Below are 16,213 nucleotides of genomic sequence, written 5' to 3'. Positions count from 1 at the left end.
ATTCTGGTTAGTTGCAAAATAATATTAATAAAAATTAGCATCTGATACATCCTAGTAGGAACTCATTAACAGCAACGTGCATTTTAACAGCAGCGTATAATCATCGCAACGTTCGGATAAACGACAATTAGACAGCAGAATGGAAGAAAAAATAACAATGAGGAGAATAGATTACAAAAACGTCCATAATAGTTCAGCTGAGAGAGGGTAGGTGGGATAAGGTATTGCTAAATACAAAAGGTATGTTTAGGGAAATTGGCTCAGCGATTTATTGAATTTCGTACTTAGTGAATTTTAGTAATTTTGGTAATTCACGCTTTCTCCTCGTTTAAAATACAATTTCTTCAGTATACTGGAAGAAGACGAGAATATTCTCGTATTACTAAAACATTAGCCAAACAAAATTTAGCTTAGCAGACTTGCTGCCTCTTCATGCATTACCAGATGGCTGGAACGGTTATTCTAGTAGAGTGCTGTTCATAAGTCTGCGTTGTCATTAAGGATTGTCACCGTCCATCATCCGGACAAATGCGTCTCCCACGAGGATGTTTTCTCTGTGATTCTGATATGCAAAGTAGTCATTGGTCATTGCTTACATCGCAAACTATCCATCAGCGCCACTAAGCTGAGTTATACGGGTGGACTTTTACTCTACGTGGGGTTCTGTCAAGACACACGATTAATTGAGATAATATCGAATATTCAAGTAGCTGCTCATTTCTTCAGCGCACCACAAGATATAAATAAGAATGCGAAGATGAGATCGCGGAATGACTTGCAGCTGTCATTCATTCTCAGAGCAAACCTTTTTTGATGATTTAATATTCAAATTACATGACTCAAATTACACATTCCGTTGCTTCGTGTTTTATGTTACGACCTCAATGGCAGAGGAATTAAAGGCGAAAGAGACAAACATCGCTACTTGGTATATTGTATAGCACGATAAAAATACCACTTCAATGGGAAAAGTGCTGCTGTTGCAGCACTTTTCTGAAGATTTTCAAATGTAATAAAACACAGGCATGGAAGTAGTAGATGTCGAGTCATTCAAGGCAGCTACGAAATTAGCACAAGATGAATTTTTTCTCATATCTCTTTGACAGTGCAATTACACTAGAATACAGGGCGTATCAGTGTTTATCTTTTCCCCCAAATATTCCTTAAAACTTCTTACACATTTTATAGCAGACTTTAAGTGCTCTTCGAAATTTTAGAATGCGACTTTTTTTTTATTTTATTTCAACTTCCAGTAACATGAAGACTGAATTATTCCTCCGAGTTTCCAGATTCACATTTATATTACAGATTGCATAAGTAAATATCAGTCCTTAAAAGATTCAAAACGATTTCTCTTTCTAGAGGATGGAATAATTTTCTTTTATGCGAATCTCGCCCTCGAACAAACAGTATATTTTAATATAATGGGCTCATTTTCATATAAAAAGTTCTTATAAAGGTTTTTTGCATCCCAAACCGAATTCGAACCCAGATCTTTATAAACATAGGGATTTGAAGAAACTAAGTGACAGGCACTCAATGCGTGCTTAACTCAAGCTTTCTCATTTTAAGAATGAAGTGAAAGAAATTTACACCAAATCATGAGTTCAAATGCTAAAGATTTCACAAATCTTTGGCCAAACCCTCATTAATACTTAATATGTAATACTTAATACAAGAAGAAGAGAGTGTAATGATGCAGAGGAATCAGTGGAGAAATTAATTTGCCCTTATTTTTATAGCTCAATAATTTAGGAAAGATACTTTCAATTTTCATCTGGCATGAACCATTTTACACAGATTCTTTTTACGGTTACAGTTATAACGTTTGTACTCTTCTGTTCTTTTGGCACTGTGCCAAGGAGAAAATATGCAGTGTGTGGAGCAGAAGTTCTGCTTTCATTAGTAGCTATAGGTAATATTTTTCGTTTGCTTGAAGTTGGGTATTTTTCATTAAGTCGTGCATTCGTATAAATTTTTCGCGAATGAAAATCGCTGTCTTTCAGATGATTAATTGTGAATAATCAGTGATTTAAACAGAATTATATTTAAATAAAAAAAGCTGTTTAGTGAAAAGTTTGCTATCTTGTCATAAGACAAGTAATTTCGACTTAAGCTGAAGGATCTGTACGAATTAAACATGGAACAAACTTTCTTAATGTAGGTCTATTATATTAATTTAATGATGATTCAATTTACAATCTTTAATTCCTGAATCAAATCCCCATCTTCTTTTAGTTTGAATATATTTGGCAAGGAATGATAGCGAACACATTAATGTGCACGTGTTTGAAAAGTCACGAATATGTACAACATGAATGATCCATGCTAATGGGTGTAATTATATTAGTCCTCTCCCTCCTCCACACTCGAAAACCCCGTCTAGTTCAGAGTGCATGTATGTATGTATGCGCCCACCATAAATTTCGTGTGGCGTGAGGAGAGAGCTGATGTGCACGCGCACTTTGTCCTTTGAGTGTTACTTTCTCCCGTCTCCCCTATCAAGAATCCATTACTCATCCGTTCAATTTTACGAAGTTTAAAACTTTTTTTTCCTGTTTGTTTTTCATCAATTTTCCTACAACTGCTGATTCTTTTTTTTCTTCTCTGACCGTCTTAAAAGAGCAGCTTTGTAACTACCAGAAGTCTATCTAAAGCAATTACGTTCGAATTTCCTACATCATTCGTTCGAGTCATTTCGCCTGTTAGTCTCGACTCTAAGATCAATAAACGTAGCTATAAGGAGTATTCCGACCACCTGTTGTTCAATACACACACACACACACACACGCACACGGGCGTCCTGATCAACTGCTGCAACACGATTTGTACAGGCAAGCATATTTATTACATAAGTTCAATTCATCTTTTGATAACACCATATTACATTGAAATTATCCGATCTGTAGTTTGCTGCTAATGATGACGTCACGGCATGCCTCATCATCGAAAGTGGGGGTGTCGTTTACAACGAAACCAACCGTATATTGTACACGCTTTAGCAGGTAATCATCGCATGTTTTCATTGATTATCAATATTACAGTGCTACCTGATGCAGTACAATTCGAAAATATATTTTAATTTATAGACTGAGCGTCCTCTAGTTTTTGTGTGCAAAAACATAGCAATACCGCGTAATGCTGAAATACAGCAATTCCTCGATTAATACGTTCTTTAAAACAGGCGCATTAATCGAAAACGCACTAATCGAATATAATAACCTATGGGAAAATGTATAATTCGTTCCTCAAATTTCTTTTTTGACCCTTAATTTTTTTTTTTATAAAAGAATTAGGGTATGTCTCAGGGCCTAGTTAAAGGAAAACCATGAAGCTGAAAGACAATAAAACATATTCAGAATGTAAATTTATTATTCTGCTTCTTAACAAAGAATTGAGCTAACGTAGTTTCGCGAGCATTCTGTTTCTTTTTTTCTTATAACTGACGGTATGGCCCTATTGCCTCTTCTGCAAATTTTACGTTCTCTCTTCACCAGGGTCAGTTTCTAAGCATTGCTGCTTAAAAACGTCGATTGTACGAAAACTATTTTCAAATTGTTTCTGTGAAACCTCTTTGGGCTTGTCAGTGATTAAATTTTCTTCATATTCTTCAGAATCTTCCCGCTGTGATTCTAAATTTAGTAGGTCCGAATCACTCAATTTCTCAGAATGAGATTTAATTAATTAGATTAATTTGAAAAGCATCTAAAATCATTTGCACAATGTGGAAGAATGTGCTACCAAACGGCTCGCATATTGCTAGCAGTAATTTCATTCGGCTTTGCGACTTTATAAGCAGGCTGAGATTTCTGTGATTTGGCTACAAAAGTCTTGGAAAGCATTCGCTTCCAAAAAAAAAGGCCGGTTTCATCGACATTAAATATTTGTTGATCATAATAGTCTCCTCCTTACACAATTTCCTTCAAAATCTCTGGATATCTCCTTATCTGCACTTGCAGCTTCGCCTGTGATTAGAACATTATGTAGGCTATTTCTCTTTTTGAAACCCTCAAATCATCCAGCACTAACGTGGAATTCTACTTCATTTCCATCATTGATAGCCCTTTCTTTCCAGGTTACAAAGAGACAATGCTTTTGATTTAATAAGGCCAGGTATAGTTTAGCGGGATCCGTTTTTGGTTACAATCTTCGATTCATGTAAAAAGAAGTCTCTCTAATTCAATCATTATAATACTTTGATTTCAAGTGCATGCAGGATGAACTTGAAGCAGCCTTACCTTTCTCTTTGTATTCAGCAGTTGATTCACCCATTTTTGTGTTCTTGTCCTATCTTTGCTCTGGACTCGCCTTGTTCATTTTTCTTTATTGTTTCAAGTTTTTCTTCCAATCAGATTACTTTCCGAATCATTTTCACACTTCTGTTTTTTGCTCACTCATTCTTTTTCTCATGATTAAAGGTTAGGAAAATAATTTAAAATAAAAAAGCACGGAAAACAATTGCACGAGATATGATCAGCAAAATGCTATGTAAAGCAGACGACATAAATTTTGGCGGTAAATTTGGAACATAGCGTACATGGAAATAGTATAGTATCCATTAAAAAATAACTCTCTAAAATGTTTCAAATCGGTAACTAAATTATTTCATCCTGGTGAGTGATTTTTTAAAATAGTTAGCCATAAAAAATGTATAGATTGAAAATTTTTAAAATCTGTAACATTTATTTTTAAGATGTATATAGGCGCACTAATCGAATTTTAGAGGCGCACTAATCGAATTTGGGTATCGAAAAAAAATGACGCACTAATCGGGAGGGCGCATTAATCGAGGGATTGCCGTACTATGTAGGTAGTTTCGCCTAATAGTTTAATGTAGTTTAATCCAATTAATTAGCTAATTTAACAAAATTATATATTTTTTTAAAAATAAACCGATAATTCGGTTAACAGAAATCTACTGAGAATCCACTTGAACTTCTTATTTCTATACAGATATCATCTTTAATTAATTCCATTATTGATGCCTTGTTTGGAATACCTCAACATTGTCCTAAAAATCGAGTTTCGTCTGTTTGATTTTACCTTCTCAGATTTACTTAATATTATTAGAAGAATGGTTCAGATTTTTTTTTGTATGTTGCAGATTCAACTTTCGGATATTCTCTATATGTTGCAATTATATCTCCCTCTCTATATATAATAAAATTAGATATACTGATGTGGTGTAATGTTTCAATGGCAGGGGAGTTGAGGGGAAGCTCTGTGCTATTACACCAGACATTCTAGGTTCGAGTCTAACTTCAGTCATACATATTCTATTCAACAAAAAAAAAAAAAAAAAAAACCACGACAAAAATTTAGTTCTTAACTGAATTTTTGTTTAAGCGAATTAACTCGCATTCAAATAGCATTCCGTCATTTTTAGTTTGTTAGCGGCAAATACACTACGTAATATATGACAATTATTAAGGCTATTATTATTGAATAAGGCTAGTTGATGGCATGGGGATATGTAGCGTGTCTATCGATTATTGTTAGCAGAATATTTTATTGATTTTCTAGAATAGGGGTAAAATTTGCCATTAATTGGATTCGTTTTTGTAATGTACTTTAGAAAATTATGTTATGTGATCGTTTGGAGTTAACGGACGTTAGGCTTCAATTTGCTCAAAGTAATATTATTGAAAAATGGTCTTTGTTAAAAAAATTCAAAATAAAATACAACCAATGTTATCTACGAAATGTAATAATAAAAATGATCTATAGTGAATCCATCAACTGTAAAACTAATGGATGCAATACAGATATATTCTTTCATCACTAGCACATTGTATCTATTGGGAGTGAATAGCTTGAACTGAACTACAGAAAATTTTAATGTTTGGAATTCCGTGGTTTGTTTTTCTCTGTAGTTAGGAAATGCTATTATAAAACTGCTGTCACAGTTGGTCATAAGCGCAAAAATTCAACTGTGCCCTAAGAGTGTTTGCATTCGACTTGATACTATTGTTACTAGTATCAAAATTTTTTAATCAAAATGTTGCTATCATTTCGATAAAATTGAACCTAGCTGTATCTATACATAACAGTGAAGGGACAATGTGCTATACTCGGTCTGTACTAAATATACTTATTACACTTGTGGTCAAGCAACTGTGGGGGTGTGCATCATTTAATACGAAACTCTTTAACCATCTAAAGAATGACTGCCTTTCCTCTATCTCTTTACTTTTAGATCCGTTTTCTCTGCAACGCATGAGTAAGAAATGCATTTAAGGAATATTTGGAAGAAATAGGCTATAATAAGGAACTATCTGGTGTTACCTTGCTGAGTATACAAAACTGACGCCGGTGGGAAAACTAATAATAATTTACGGTGATATCCTTGTGACAGCAATAAATAGTTCTCACCTGTTGTTGCTGCTGATTGTTTGGGTCTCCAGCTTCCTTGCCCCAAGAACACTTTACCGTTTGACCGTTCACCTCCGTGTTATGAGTGGCAACTATGGCATGTGTTGCCGCCTCTTTGGTTGCAAACCTAACGTGAAGAAAAAATACAGTATAAGCTGTGCACACCACATAAATATACTTTACACAGCACTTTAATTTTGTTCTTAATAAGTACATTATTATCATTATGTGTTATCCATACATCGCTTGAGGTTACATACATATACAATAAAACTAAAATTAAAAATCTAACACGGACCTTGGTTTCATGTACATGATTTTAGAATGCAGTGACTGTTTCATTCATGAGACAAGGCCAAGCTGAAGTTCCAGAAGTAGAAATTGTACTAGAACTTCATACAACCACTTGTATCGTCAAGAACGAAATAAACAGCCGTTAGAACGTTATTTGAACTGAAACAAAATAAATATACAATTTTAAGAGGAGTAGCATGGGAATTTTCCCAGAAACAATACCTAATAAATATACAATATTTTAAACTGCTGCGCACCATGAAGGGCTTGTGTGCGTGTGGTGTAAGCTTTCTACAATCAACTCATACTGCAGTCATACTCGACTTATCGCCAACCTCCACTAGAGGTTGTCAATAGGAAAATTCCCTCAGATTAGCGGGAAGTAACGTCCTCTTGATGAACGTTTGTAGGTGTAATTTGTGTAACGTCGATTTTTGTGTTTTACAGAAAAATGCAGTTCATAGACGAGAAAACTTGACTTTCGACTGAATACAAATAACAAAATCCTTATTCTTAAAAAAAAAAAAGAAAAAGAAAAAAATGCAGTATGTGATGGAACTGAAGAAAGTTGCTGCGTTTGATATGTCGAATCCAGGAATCCAAACCTTAATTATATTAATTTGTCCTTTTACATTATTTGTAAAACATACTTTCATATTCGCAACTGAAAAGAATGGAAGACAAATCTTTTGTCAATGAGTATAGTTCTGCTGTTCATCTTCTTCTTCAACCTTTTGGGTCTATCTACTGCTGGAAGAAGTTCTTCCCTATGATTTTCCAGACCACTCGGTTTTCTGCCTCTCCCATCCATCTCACTCCTGCAATTTGTTCCAGTTCATCCCTCCACCTTCTTCTCGGTCTTCCTCCAACTATTTGTCTCCACTCTGTTGTTTTTCTAGTCCATCTCCAGTCACTGCATCTGACAATATGGCCATCCCATCTCCACTTTGCCTGTTTAATGTATTTTGCAATATCCATGACACCTGTTTGAGATCTTATCCAGGTATTTGTTTTCCTATCTCTTAATGTTATTTTTAGCATACTTCTCTCCATGCGATGTTGTATTGTTCTCAGCTTTTTGTTTAGGGCTTCTGTTAAAGTCCATGTTTCTCCTCCGTCTGTTAGGAGAGGAAGTATGCACTGGTCGAAAACTTTCCTTTTTAGACTCATAGGGATGTCACTTCTGAATATGTGTCTCATTTTCCCATAAGCCATCCATCCAAGGTGAATTCTTCGTTCAATCTCTTTTATATACATATGAAGTAACTTGTTCTATTTCATGGTTTTCAACTTTGACAGTTCTATGGGTTATGTATTTATTCATCATTAGTTTTGTTTTTTCTCTATTTATTTTTAATCCAATTACTTTGGAGGCTTCATTTAGTTGATTTAGTCTTTCTTCCAGATCTTCAAGATTATCTGCTATTAGGACAATATCATCTACAAATTTCAGATGATGCAGTCTTTCTACATTTATGTTTATTCCTTTTGTTTCCCAATCAAGGATTCTAAAGACTTTCTCTAGTGCAGCTGTAAATAATTTGGGAGATGGTGTCGCCTTGCCGGATGCCTTTTTGTATTGGGGACTTTTCACTCTTTTTATATAATTTAATTACAGAAGTTGCATTATTGTAAATATGTTTTAATGTTTCAATATATGGTTTCTCAGTTCCCTGGGTTCCAAGAACTTTTAGTGAGGTGTCACGTAATAATAGTAATAATCAGGGCAGTCGCCAGATTAGATCGTGCCCAGAGGCAAACAATTAAATATCGCCCTGATAGATTATAAGACAAAAATAAAGAAAATCACCAATTGCTATTTTTTTTTATTACAAGAGAAACATTAATGCAAAACAATTTCGTAATAATATTAATTAAACGTTTGCTGTACGGGGACATCGCACAATAAAATTGTTTACAAGCTGTTCTAAATTTAAATTATAAGCGATGTCCGCCGCTATTCGATATAGTTGTTAGACCAACCATTCTTTCTTGGGTTATTGCTTGTTCGCAAATTATTTTTAATCAGTTTAAGCTTGGAAAAACTTCTTTTCGCACTTGCTACGCTAACAGAAATTGTTAGCGTAGCGACGGCGCCTACCGCAATATGGCTGAACGAGCGCCCTTATTAATCCGCGCCGTGAGGTAGGCTGCCTCTATGCTACACCCCGTCGAAGGTATCGGTAATAATAATAGTAATAATCAAAAGCAGATATTACCCCACCTCTGGAATTAGAAAGTGAGTGTTTGCAATAAAATTTTACAATAATTAAATTGGAATGGGAGTTGTTAAAAGAAAATAAATAAAATAAAATGAAAGGCTGCTTCTAATGTCAACTGAAGCCAAACTCTATCAAAGTATATTACTTTCGTTTAGGTGGTGGACAATTTTTGATGGCTGGTGTGAGACCACCTCCCTTATTGGAAATCTGAAATGGTTTGAAAAGGTGCATTGTTTGGATCTGTAGGTCAGTGTTTTCGTATTATTTAACCATCATCCCGCCCGTGATGTTAAATGCACGATAGGTTTACAGCCTTTCGTGGGTGGGATTCACATAAAAAAAAAGGAACATGTTTCTTTATTAGACATGTCGCTTGCTGGTGGTTCTATCAAGTATATTACGTTACAATTTAGTTTCGTATCATGAAATGAACTGCTTCAGTAAATCGATTTTTTTTTCACTCACGGAAGTTTATTGCAAAAATAAGTCAGTATTAACACTGCTGGGATCATTTCCATTTGTGCTTCGAAGTGGCTTGACGTGGAATTCGTACTCAAAAGAGGTACAAAATTTAAGTTCTGCTACTCAGCTTTTAACGTCAAAAAATAAATATTTAACATTATTCTCAGGCTATTAATGCTACTGCCAACTACTGAACCTAAGTTGTATGGTTACACTTGCGCTGTTTTTTTTTTTCTTCTTGATTTTTCTAGGCAGCATAGCTAAGTTAGAAGGATGCGGGATGTAAAAACTTCTTGCTATCAATTTAAAATATGAGGTTAGCAATTTTTTTCCATGAATACGGATTCATGGCTGCCTAAGGTAAACATAGTTCTACTTAAATTTCATCAAATTTCTTGAAATTTCAGTAAATCCTAAGCTGATGGTAACGAACTAATTGCAATTATAAACAGCAATGAAAGAATTTATTTATTTGAGTGTAATGATAAAAAAGGTGAATATTCCTTTGCATTGATAAATTTTAAATACAGGAACTTGACATATTATTGTCAAAGTAATCTTGTTGACAATAATATGTCAACAAGATTACTTTTACGAACTTCAAATCTCCGAACTTCAGAAATTCATAAACTGAAACATTATTTTTTTACGTTCCCTAACATTATATGTGCGAAGGTCACACATCAGAATTTTTTGCAGAAGAATTCGCATCCAGAATTATTTATTTTGTCGTTTCTTTTAGCAGCATTATTTAATCAAATAAAATGTATATTATATAGTTACGTTTATTGATAAATGAACTGTACTATAAGTAATTATAATTGCTGTCCTGTTACATTTCTAATGAAGTATAATTTAACTAAGAATTGTGAACGTGACTCACTATCAGTCTACGAAACTGTTCAATCTAAAATGAAGGAATTAGGCACTCGTACTATCATAGGAACCATCTCTCCATTCTTAAACATTATTAATAACAACTCAGTCACAGCAATGGCTCAAACCAGAAATTAATGACAGGTTCTAGTTTAAAACGGGACCTGTAATTAATTTTCCTGGTTTATTTATTTATTATTATTTAAAATTACAATGCCTTGTCGTTTATGAAATCCGGGACTTTCAGACATATTTCGGAATGTGGGACAAAGGATACGGATTCCGGGAATGTTCCCGGTAAATCAGGACAGTTGGCCACCCTAATTCCAATGTATCTTTTTAAACCTTTTCGTTTCCAAATAGGCATATGGAATCCTTTTTTAGTAATTTTTTTTCTTCTTCGCATCAATTTTTAGTAAAACAGTACAAAGTTTCTGCAATCTACGGATTGTGAAAGTATGTGTATTCAATTTGTAAATTTGAATAATAAAAAAAGAGTAAGTTTAATTCTAATATTGCTTATTTAACAGCATCTTTCGAACTTTTAATTATAACATTTTTCATCTCTTGTGTAACATGTGTTGTCAGAAAGCCAGTTAAAGTGACGTCATATTACTGAGAATAATTAGGGTAAGAAAAGTATGTCAACGAAATAGTTTCACATGCAGTGAACTGTGTAATTTTTAATAAGACAGTACTCTGTAAGCCTTCTTATAAATGTCAGAGGCTGTTGCAGTTTTCATGGCATCTACTGTATTATGAAGTTAGCACTAAACGCTCTTCACTTTTTTTTCTTTACAGATGAAGCTAGTAAATGATCCCTGAATTCATTGTGCGAACAGACATCTTACTGAGAAAAAGGTGCGAGCACACTTGATTCATTTATCATGATGGAGATGCTACTTGAAGACTCACATCTGAAAAATCCATTACCCCTACAGTTAACGACTGCTTGCATTGTATAGCTCGCTTCCTGTATAAGGTTGGTTGGCAATTCCCACGCTTTCATGACCGTGATGTCTGTTGCCTCAAGAGAACACATACACTGTGGTTTCCTGGTTTCGTTATGTGGGAGAAGCGATATGTTATTCACAGCAGATTTTTTCATTGGTGCGCTTGTCCCATGATTGTACACAAAAGTAAAACGTCTGCCGATCTGACTGGAGTTGTTTTCATCAACGAATCAATATTTGTGCAATTTCGTAGGGATCGAACAGAAGTCTCTCGAGGTCCCGCAAATTATTTTTCTGCTTGATCCGTTCTTGATTACAAAAAATTTCATTTAGGTTTGCTGCGAGAGATGGTACGATTCCTTCTGAAGAATAAAAGGAAAACTATAAGATTAGAAACTGTAATGCTAATGGAAACAAGGGCCCAGCATTTAGATGCCAGCGATAATTGCATTTTGAAATTAAATTTATAACAGATTTAACTGAGCGATTTAAAAAAAAGTCCATAATTACCTAACGAAGGCATAGCCCTTGTCTTTGAACACTCTAATCTCTTGAATGGGACCGAAGGGACTAAATGTCTTCTGCATCAGCTCTTCTAGAAGCAAAGAGAAAACATCATAGTTGTAATCTAAACATGCAATTCATAGTCAAATATATCACGCTCTCCATGCAACACTAATAAAATGAATAAAACATTTTATAGGATACGTAGCAATTTACCTCTTCCGTTTTGTTTCGAAGTCACGGAATAGATGGACCGAACTGTTGGAATGTATTAGTGCTCGACGCGTATCCAAAATGATTTATGGTTTACTGTGATCTACAAGACCGAGAATGTTGCTGAGTGTGCAGAGGAAGAATAAGCTTATCTGATAGAATAGCAAATTTATGTTCAGAAAATGGAAACGTACATCAAGCGGGTAATTTATTCTTATTTATAGGTAACGTGTGAATAATTGGTTTCTTTTTTTCCCACTGTCAAGATTATCGATGTACACATCTGTTGTTATGCAAATTAGGTCAGAGTTATTCATTTGCTAGACAGGGAGGATCGTAGCACCTCTCTAGCACATTTCGGAAAATGACTTTTTTTTTTTTTTGTGGAATCTTCTCTAGAATGCGATGAACCGTTTTAAGGCCTCAAATACTGAGAGTTAGTTAGCAGGCGTCATAAGGAGACAGCTAAGATTTTTCCTCCTGGAAACTCGGGTTTTCCGCTGCCTCTCAAAGCACACAAAACAATCCTATTATTGATACAGAATCAACTGTAAAAATCTTGGATTATATTGGGTCCAACGACCACCTGGGCTGAGACCTCTTTTCTCTTGATATTTACACCCAAGAATGATTGGGTTGCTACTGATTTTTTTTTTTTTTTTGGTGAAGGTGTAGCTATCATTCCTTTAGATAACAATCTTAATTCTAGACTGTAATATCTGATAAGTGTGAGGTGTTCGAATTTATAAATTAAAAGAAACATCGTTAATGTATTTTTGTTGTCCTATGCTTATTATTGTTATTACAAAAATCTTAGCACTCAATTTTTAGAAAACAAAACAACATACCTAATACACTCTTTAGTACAAAAAGATCTTACGATTTCGATCATCTGATAACCATAAATAACGATTTTAGTGTTAACATTTAAGATGGAAAAAGCATCACAACTATGATAACGGGAGATCTATTATGAGTTAGCGATTTTTTTTTTTTGGAAATACCTCACCTACGAATACTCTTGAATGTTAAATTATATCACGAGGCCGATATGCATGCAGAAGAATATGCAATGCCACCAATAAAACTTAATTTGTGAGTGGCTTGAAATTTAAACTTCTGCACTTTGAAGTGAATTGAGATATCCGTTAGGCTTTTCGGGTGCTTAACGCAAGTTTGAATTTTTTTTCATAATGAAATCATTGTCTTCCATAAAAATATGAAAAACAAAAGTTGCCCCCATCTCCCTTTTGAAAAATAAAGCGGATGATCACAGGAGGATGAAAATTTGAAAGGAATAAAGGGAAAAAAAAAGAAAAGAAGTGCAGTTTTGCACAAATTATTATTTTCTTTTTTTTTGGGGGGGGGACAGAAGTGAAGCAGAACTCCGGTTATTTATTGTTTTCAAAGAAACCGCGTCATGTTTTGAAATAACTAACCTTCAGTTGAAAAGCTTGTATAAATATTCCTGGAATCCTCTTCAGAGTTCGAACCCGACATTTCCATTCAAAAGGTGTTTTTGCTATCGATATGCACCTTAACGACATCTTATGATTGACACGAAGTTACAAAGACTTGTTTGAATTGACAGCTACACCCTTCCATACACAACCTGATATACAAGGAAAGAAACAAGCAGAAATACGAGTAGGTCAAATTTCCTCACCTTAATCCCTCTTCCTGAGCATACAAGACTTAATTTGAAGCTATTTTCTTATGATTATGATCGTACAAAGTCAGCGATAATTATTTATATAAGATCTCAATTTATATTTCAGGAGTAATTTCAAATTCTATTCTTTGAAGAGTGCAAATATCTCCTATCCTTTTCTATTTTAATGCTGCCTTTCAAGAAAATGTTTTTAAGGAATTATTAAAATTTGGATATGAGCGATTTGAAATGGTCACGTTTTCCTTGTGGTCCGAATTTAGCCTAAATGCGTCAGCAGCAACAGAGAAGACAACCTGGGCTTGGCTTTTCGTTTTTTCTACACACGTCCCAACAATAAGTGGAATAAGATCTCCGTGCTGTGCATAGAAGACTTTAAAGAGAATCTACTGGTTATATTTTCCCAAGGCACACTTAATAGGAACCAGGGACTGATCCTGCATAATATTTGGAAATTGTTTATCAGATCTTTCCATATATCAGACTTCAACTTTTCGCCCAACTATCTGCACACAATGCTCAACAATAGCTAACTCGTACCACTTCTAACCACTCGTCCCAAGTGGTTCCTTTACACCTTGCATTAGTTTTATAGTAATGACATAGCTCATGTTTGCCTTTATTGGATTTATTTTTATGTATTGTGACCCTGAAGTCGTGAGTATTAGTAGAAACCAGTAGGTTTCGTTATATTTGTATTTACAACCAAATAAAACCCAGTTTATTTTTTATCTCTTTAGATCTTCAATTAACATCGACTCGAGTAATACATTGAAAATGAGGTTTGGCAGCTATTGTCCTGTTTATAAACCGAATGAAAATATGCACCGAAGCCTTCATGGATCAATAACAAGTTGATGAATTGCTGTTGGTGAAACTCGTAAAAATGTTTATTCCGGTTAGATTAAGTCAGACTTACTCTTATAGATATGCACACAAACAGCATTGCGCATCATGTGCATCCTGAGGTCCACTTTCAAGATCACATTGATCCACCTTTTCACTATGGGGGAAAAAGTCACCAAAGCCTCAAAACAAATATCAGACCAACTGAGAAACTATAGGGTGTTTTAGGATACCGTGTTATATCATTGCTCGTACATTATTTATTATCAATACCAAAACATCTCGAAGTATTGTTACTATAGCAGTAGCTTATATATCCAAGCAGAGTGGATGGTACGTTTAATTCAATCTATCATTAAGATAAGCTTTTAAGACAAGTGCTGTTATCATGTGGGATCGTTTCCTTTCAACAAAATAGTGAAAACAAGGGGAATGAGCTAACTAAATAGATGGTGATGTTTAGCGCCGATATGGAATTCAACTCTTTCTGGAAGAATGCGATTTCTTTTGAAAAAAGTTAGTCAAGTCGGCCAGATTTGGCAGAGTAGAGTAGTTAACGTACTTATTCTCTAATCAATACATTGTGGGTTCGAATCTCACAGCGGGTATGCATTTTTGTAGTGATCTCTAGGGTAGAGTTTCCTGATTAACTCCACCGACAGTGCCCTAGAGATCACCGCGGAACTTTTTTCCAAACCATTTTAGGCCTCCAGTACGGCCAGTCGCTTCACACTGAATTTATCTACCGTATGAGGACATTTACTACAATAATACACAAACACACGTACCACCTCTCTCTCTCTCTCTCTCTCTCTGTTTATGTGAATATCATCCACAAAAGTGAAACCAATAGTAATTTAGCATTAGAGAGAGGTGGTAAGTGTGTTTTTTTTTGTGTGTGTGTGTGGGGGGGCACTGCTCATTCTTCTCTGGAAGAAAAGTATGGGTAATTTTCTTATAGCCGATGAACATTCTGTGTCATATGATGTTATGTTGGATTAGTGACTCTAGAAGACAGGTCAGTTTCCTTTACCTGGTTTCAGCAATTTGTTGTAATATTTTAAAAGGTAATTCGTTTTGAAAGATGTACCGATGTGCGTCTCGTCAAATCAAGTAAGTCTGGAGATCTTGTCGTTTCTTGCTAGACAGGTGTTCAACAATTTCTGAGTTATCTCATTTACTGCCGGCAAGGATTAAGGAGGATTATCTCGAAGAGACTGTAAGAACTTTAGCCTAAAAGAAAACCTCGTACCTTTGGTGTAGAATCACGTGATTTCTTCCATTATGTATCACGAACCACTTCTTCCTTTTTATAGCGCTTTTATCCCGCTTTGTGAAGGGTCCGCTATGATTATGAGACTGTGGGAAACACCAACCGGCTTGTCGCAGAGTCTGGAGTTTTTTTGAGAGGGAGGGGGGGGAGGGACAGTTTTTATGACTGTAGGAGTGTATGTTCACGAGGCTGGTTTGCCTGTTTTGGGGGACGAAAAATCCCCTACCTCCGTATGAGACCGGCTAACTCACCTTTAGTCAAAAGAGACCAGATAACAGTTTTTCACGTCTTGGACGAGAATCGAACTCGTGTTCTTTTTTTTTTTTTTTTTTTTTTTTTTTTAGACATACAAAATTTGCAATGCGAAAAAGCTTAAGAACAAAATTAAAGTTTCTCTACTGATAATAATAATAATAAGATTTAAGTAAACTTAGACCAGTTTAACGATAAGATAAATTACGCAGTAAGTACTAGAGTAATCAAGGTGCTTTATCAAAATAAAAAAAAGTATAAAAAAGCAGAACAAAGT

At 34.9% G+C, this 16,213-nt stretch overlaps 1 protein-coding gene across 4 annotated transcripts in view; it reads right to left on the bottom strand.

The window, feature by feature from the left end:
* Positions 1-16,213, bottom strand: part of LOC150106269 (cytotoxic granule associated RNA binding protein TIA1-like) — a 665,834-nt gene that overhangs the window by 46,858 nt on the left and 602,763 nt on the right. For 3 of the 4 annotated variants that reach the window (XM_090392287.1, XM_090392289.1, XM_090392290.1), the window contains 2 exons: positions 11,690-11,774; positions 6,373-6,499 (listed from right to left, as the gene is read on the bottom strand). In XM_090392287.1, the coding sequence (XP_090248413.1) occupies positions 6,373-6,499; positions 11,690-11,774 (212 nt within the window). The remainder of the gene's footprint in view (positions 1-6,372; positions 6,500-11,689; positions 11,775-16,213) is intronic. The other variant, XM_090392288.1, reaches the window with a different exon arrangement.

This window comes from Typopeltis vanoorti, chromosome 5 (genome assembly GCF_054136105.1).
Source record: "Typopeltis vanoorti isolate ZY-2024b chromosome 5, IOZ_Tvanoo_1.0, whole genome shotgun sequence".
Lineage (NCBI taxonomy): Eukaryota > Metazoa > Arthropoda > Arachnida > Uropygi > Thelyphonidae > Typopeltis > Typopeltis vanoorti.
Note: the sequence above shows the minus strand (reverse complement) of the source record. Positions and strands in the feature narration are given on the sequence as shown.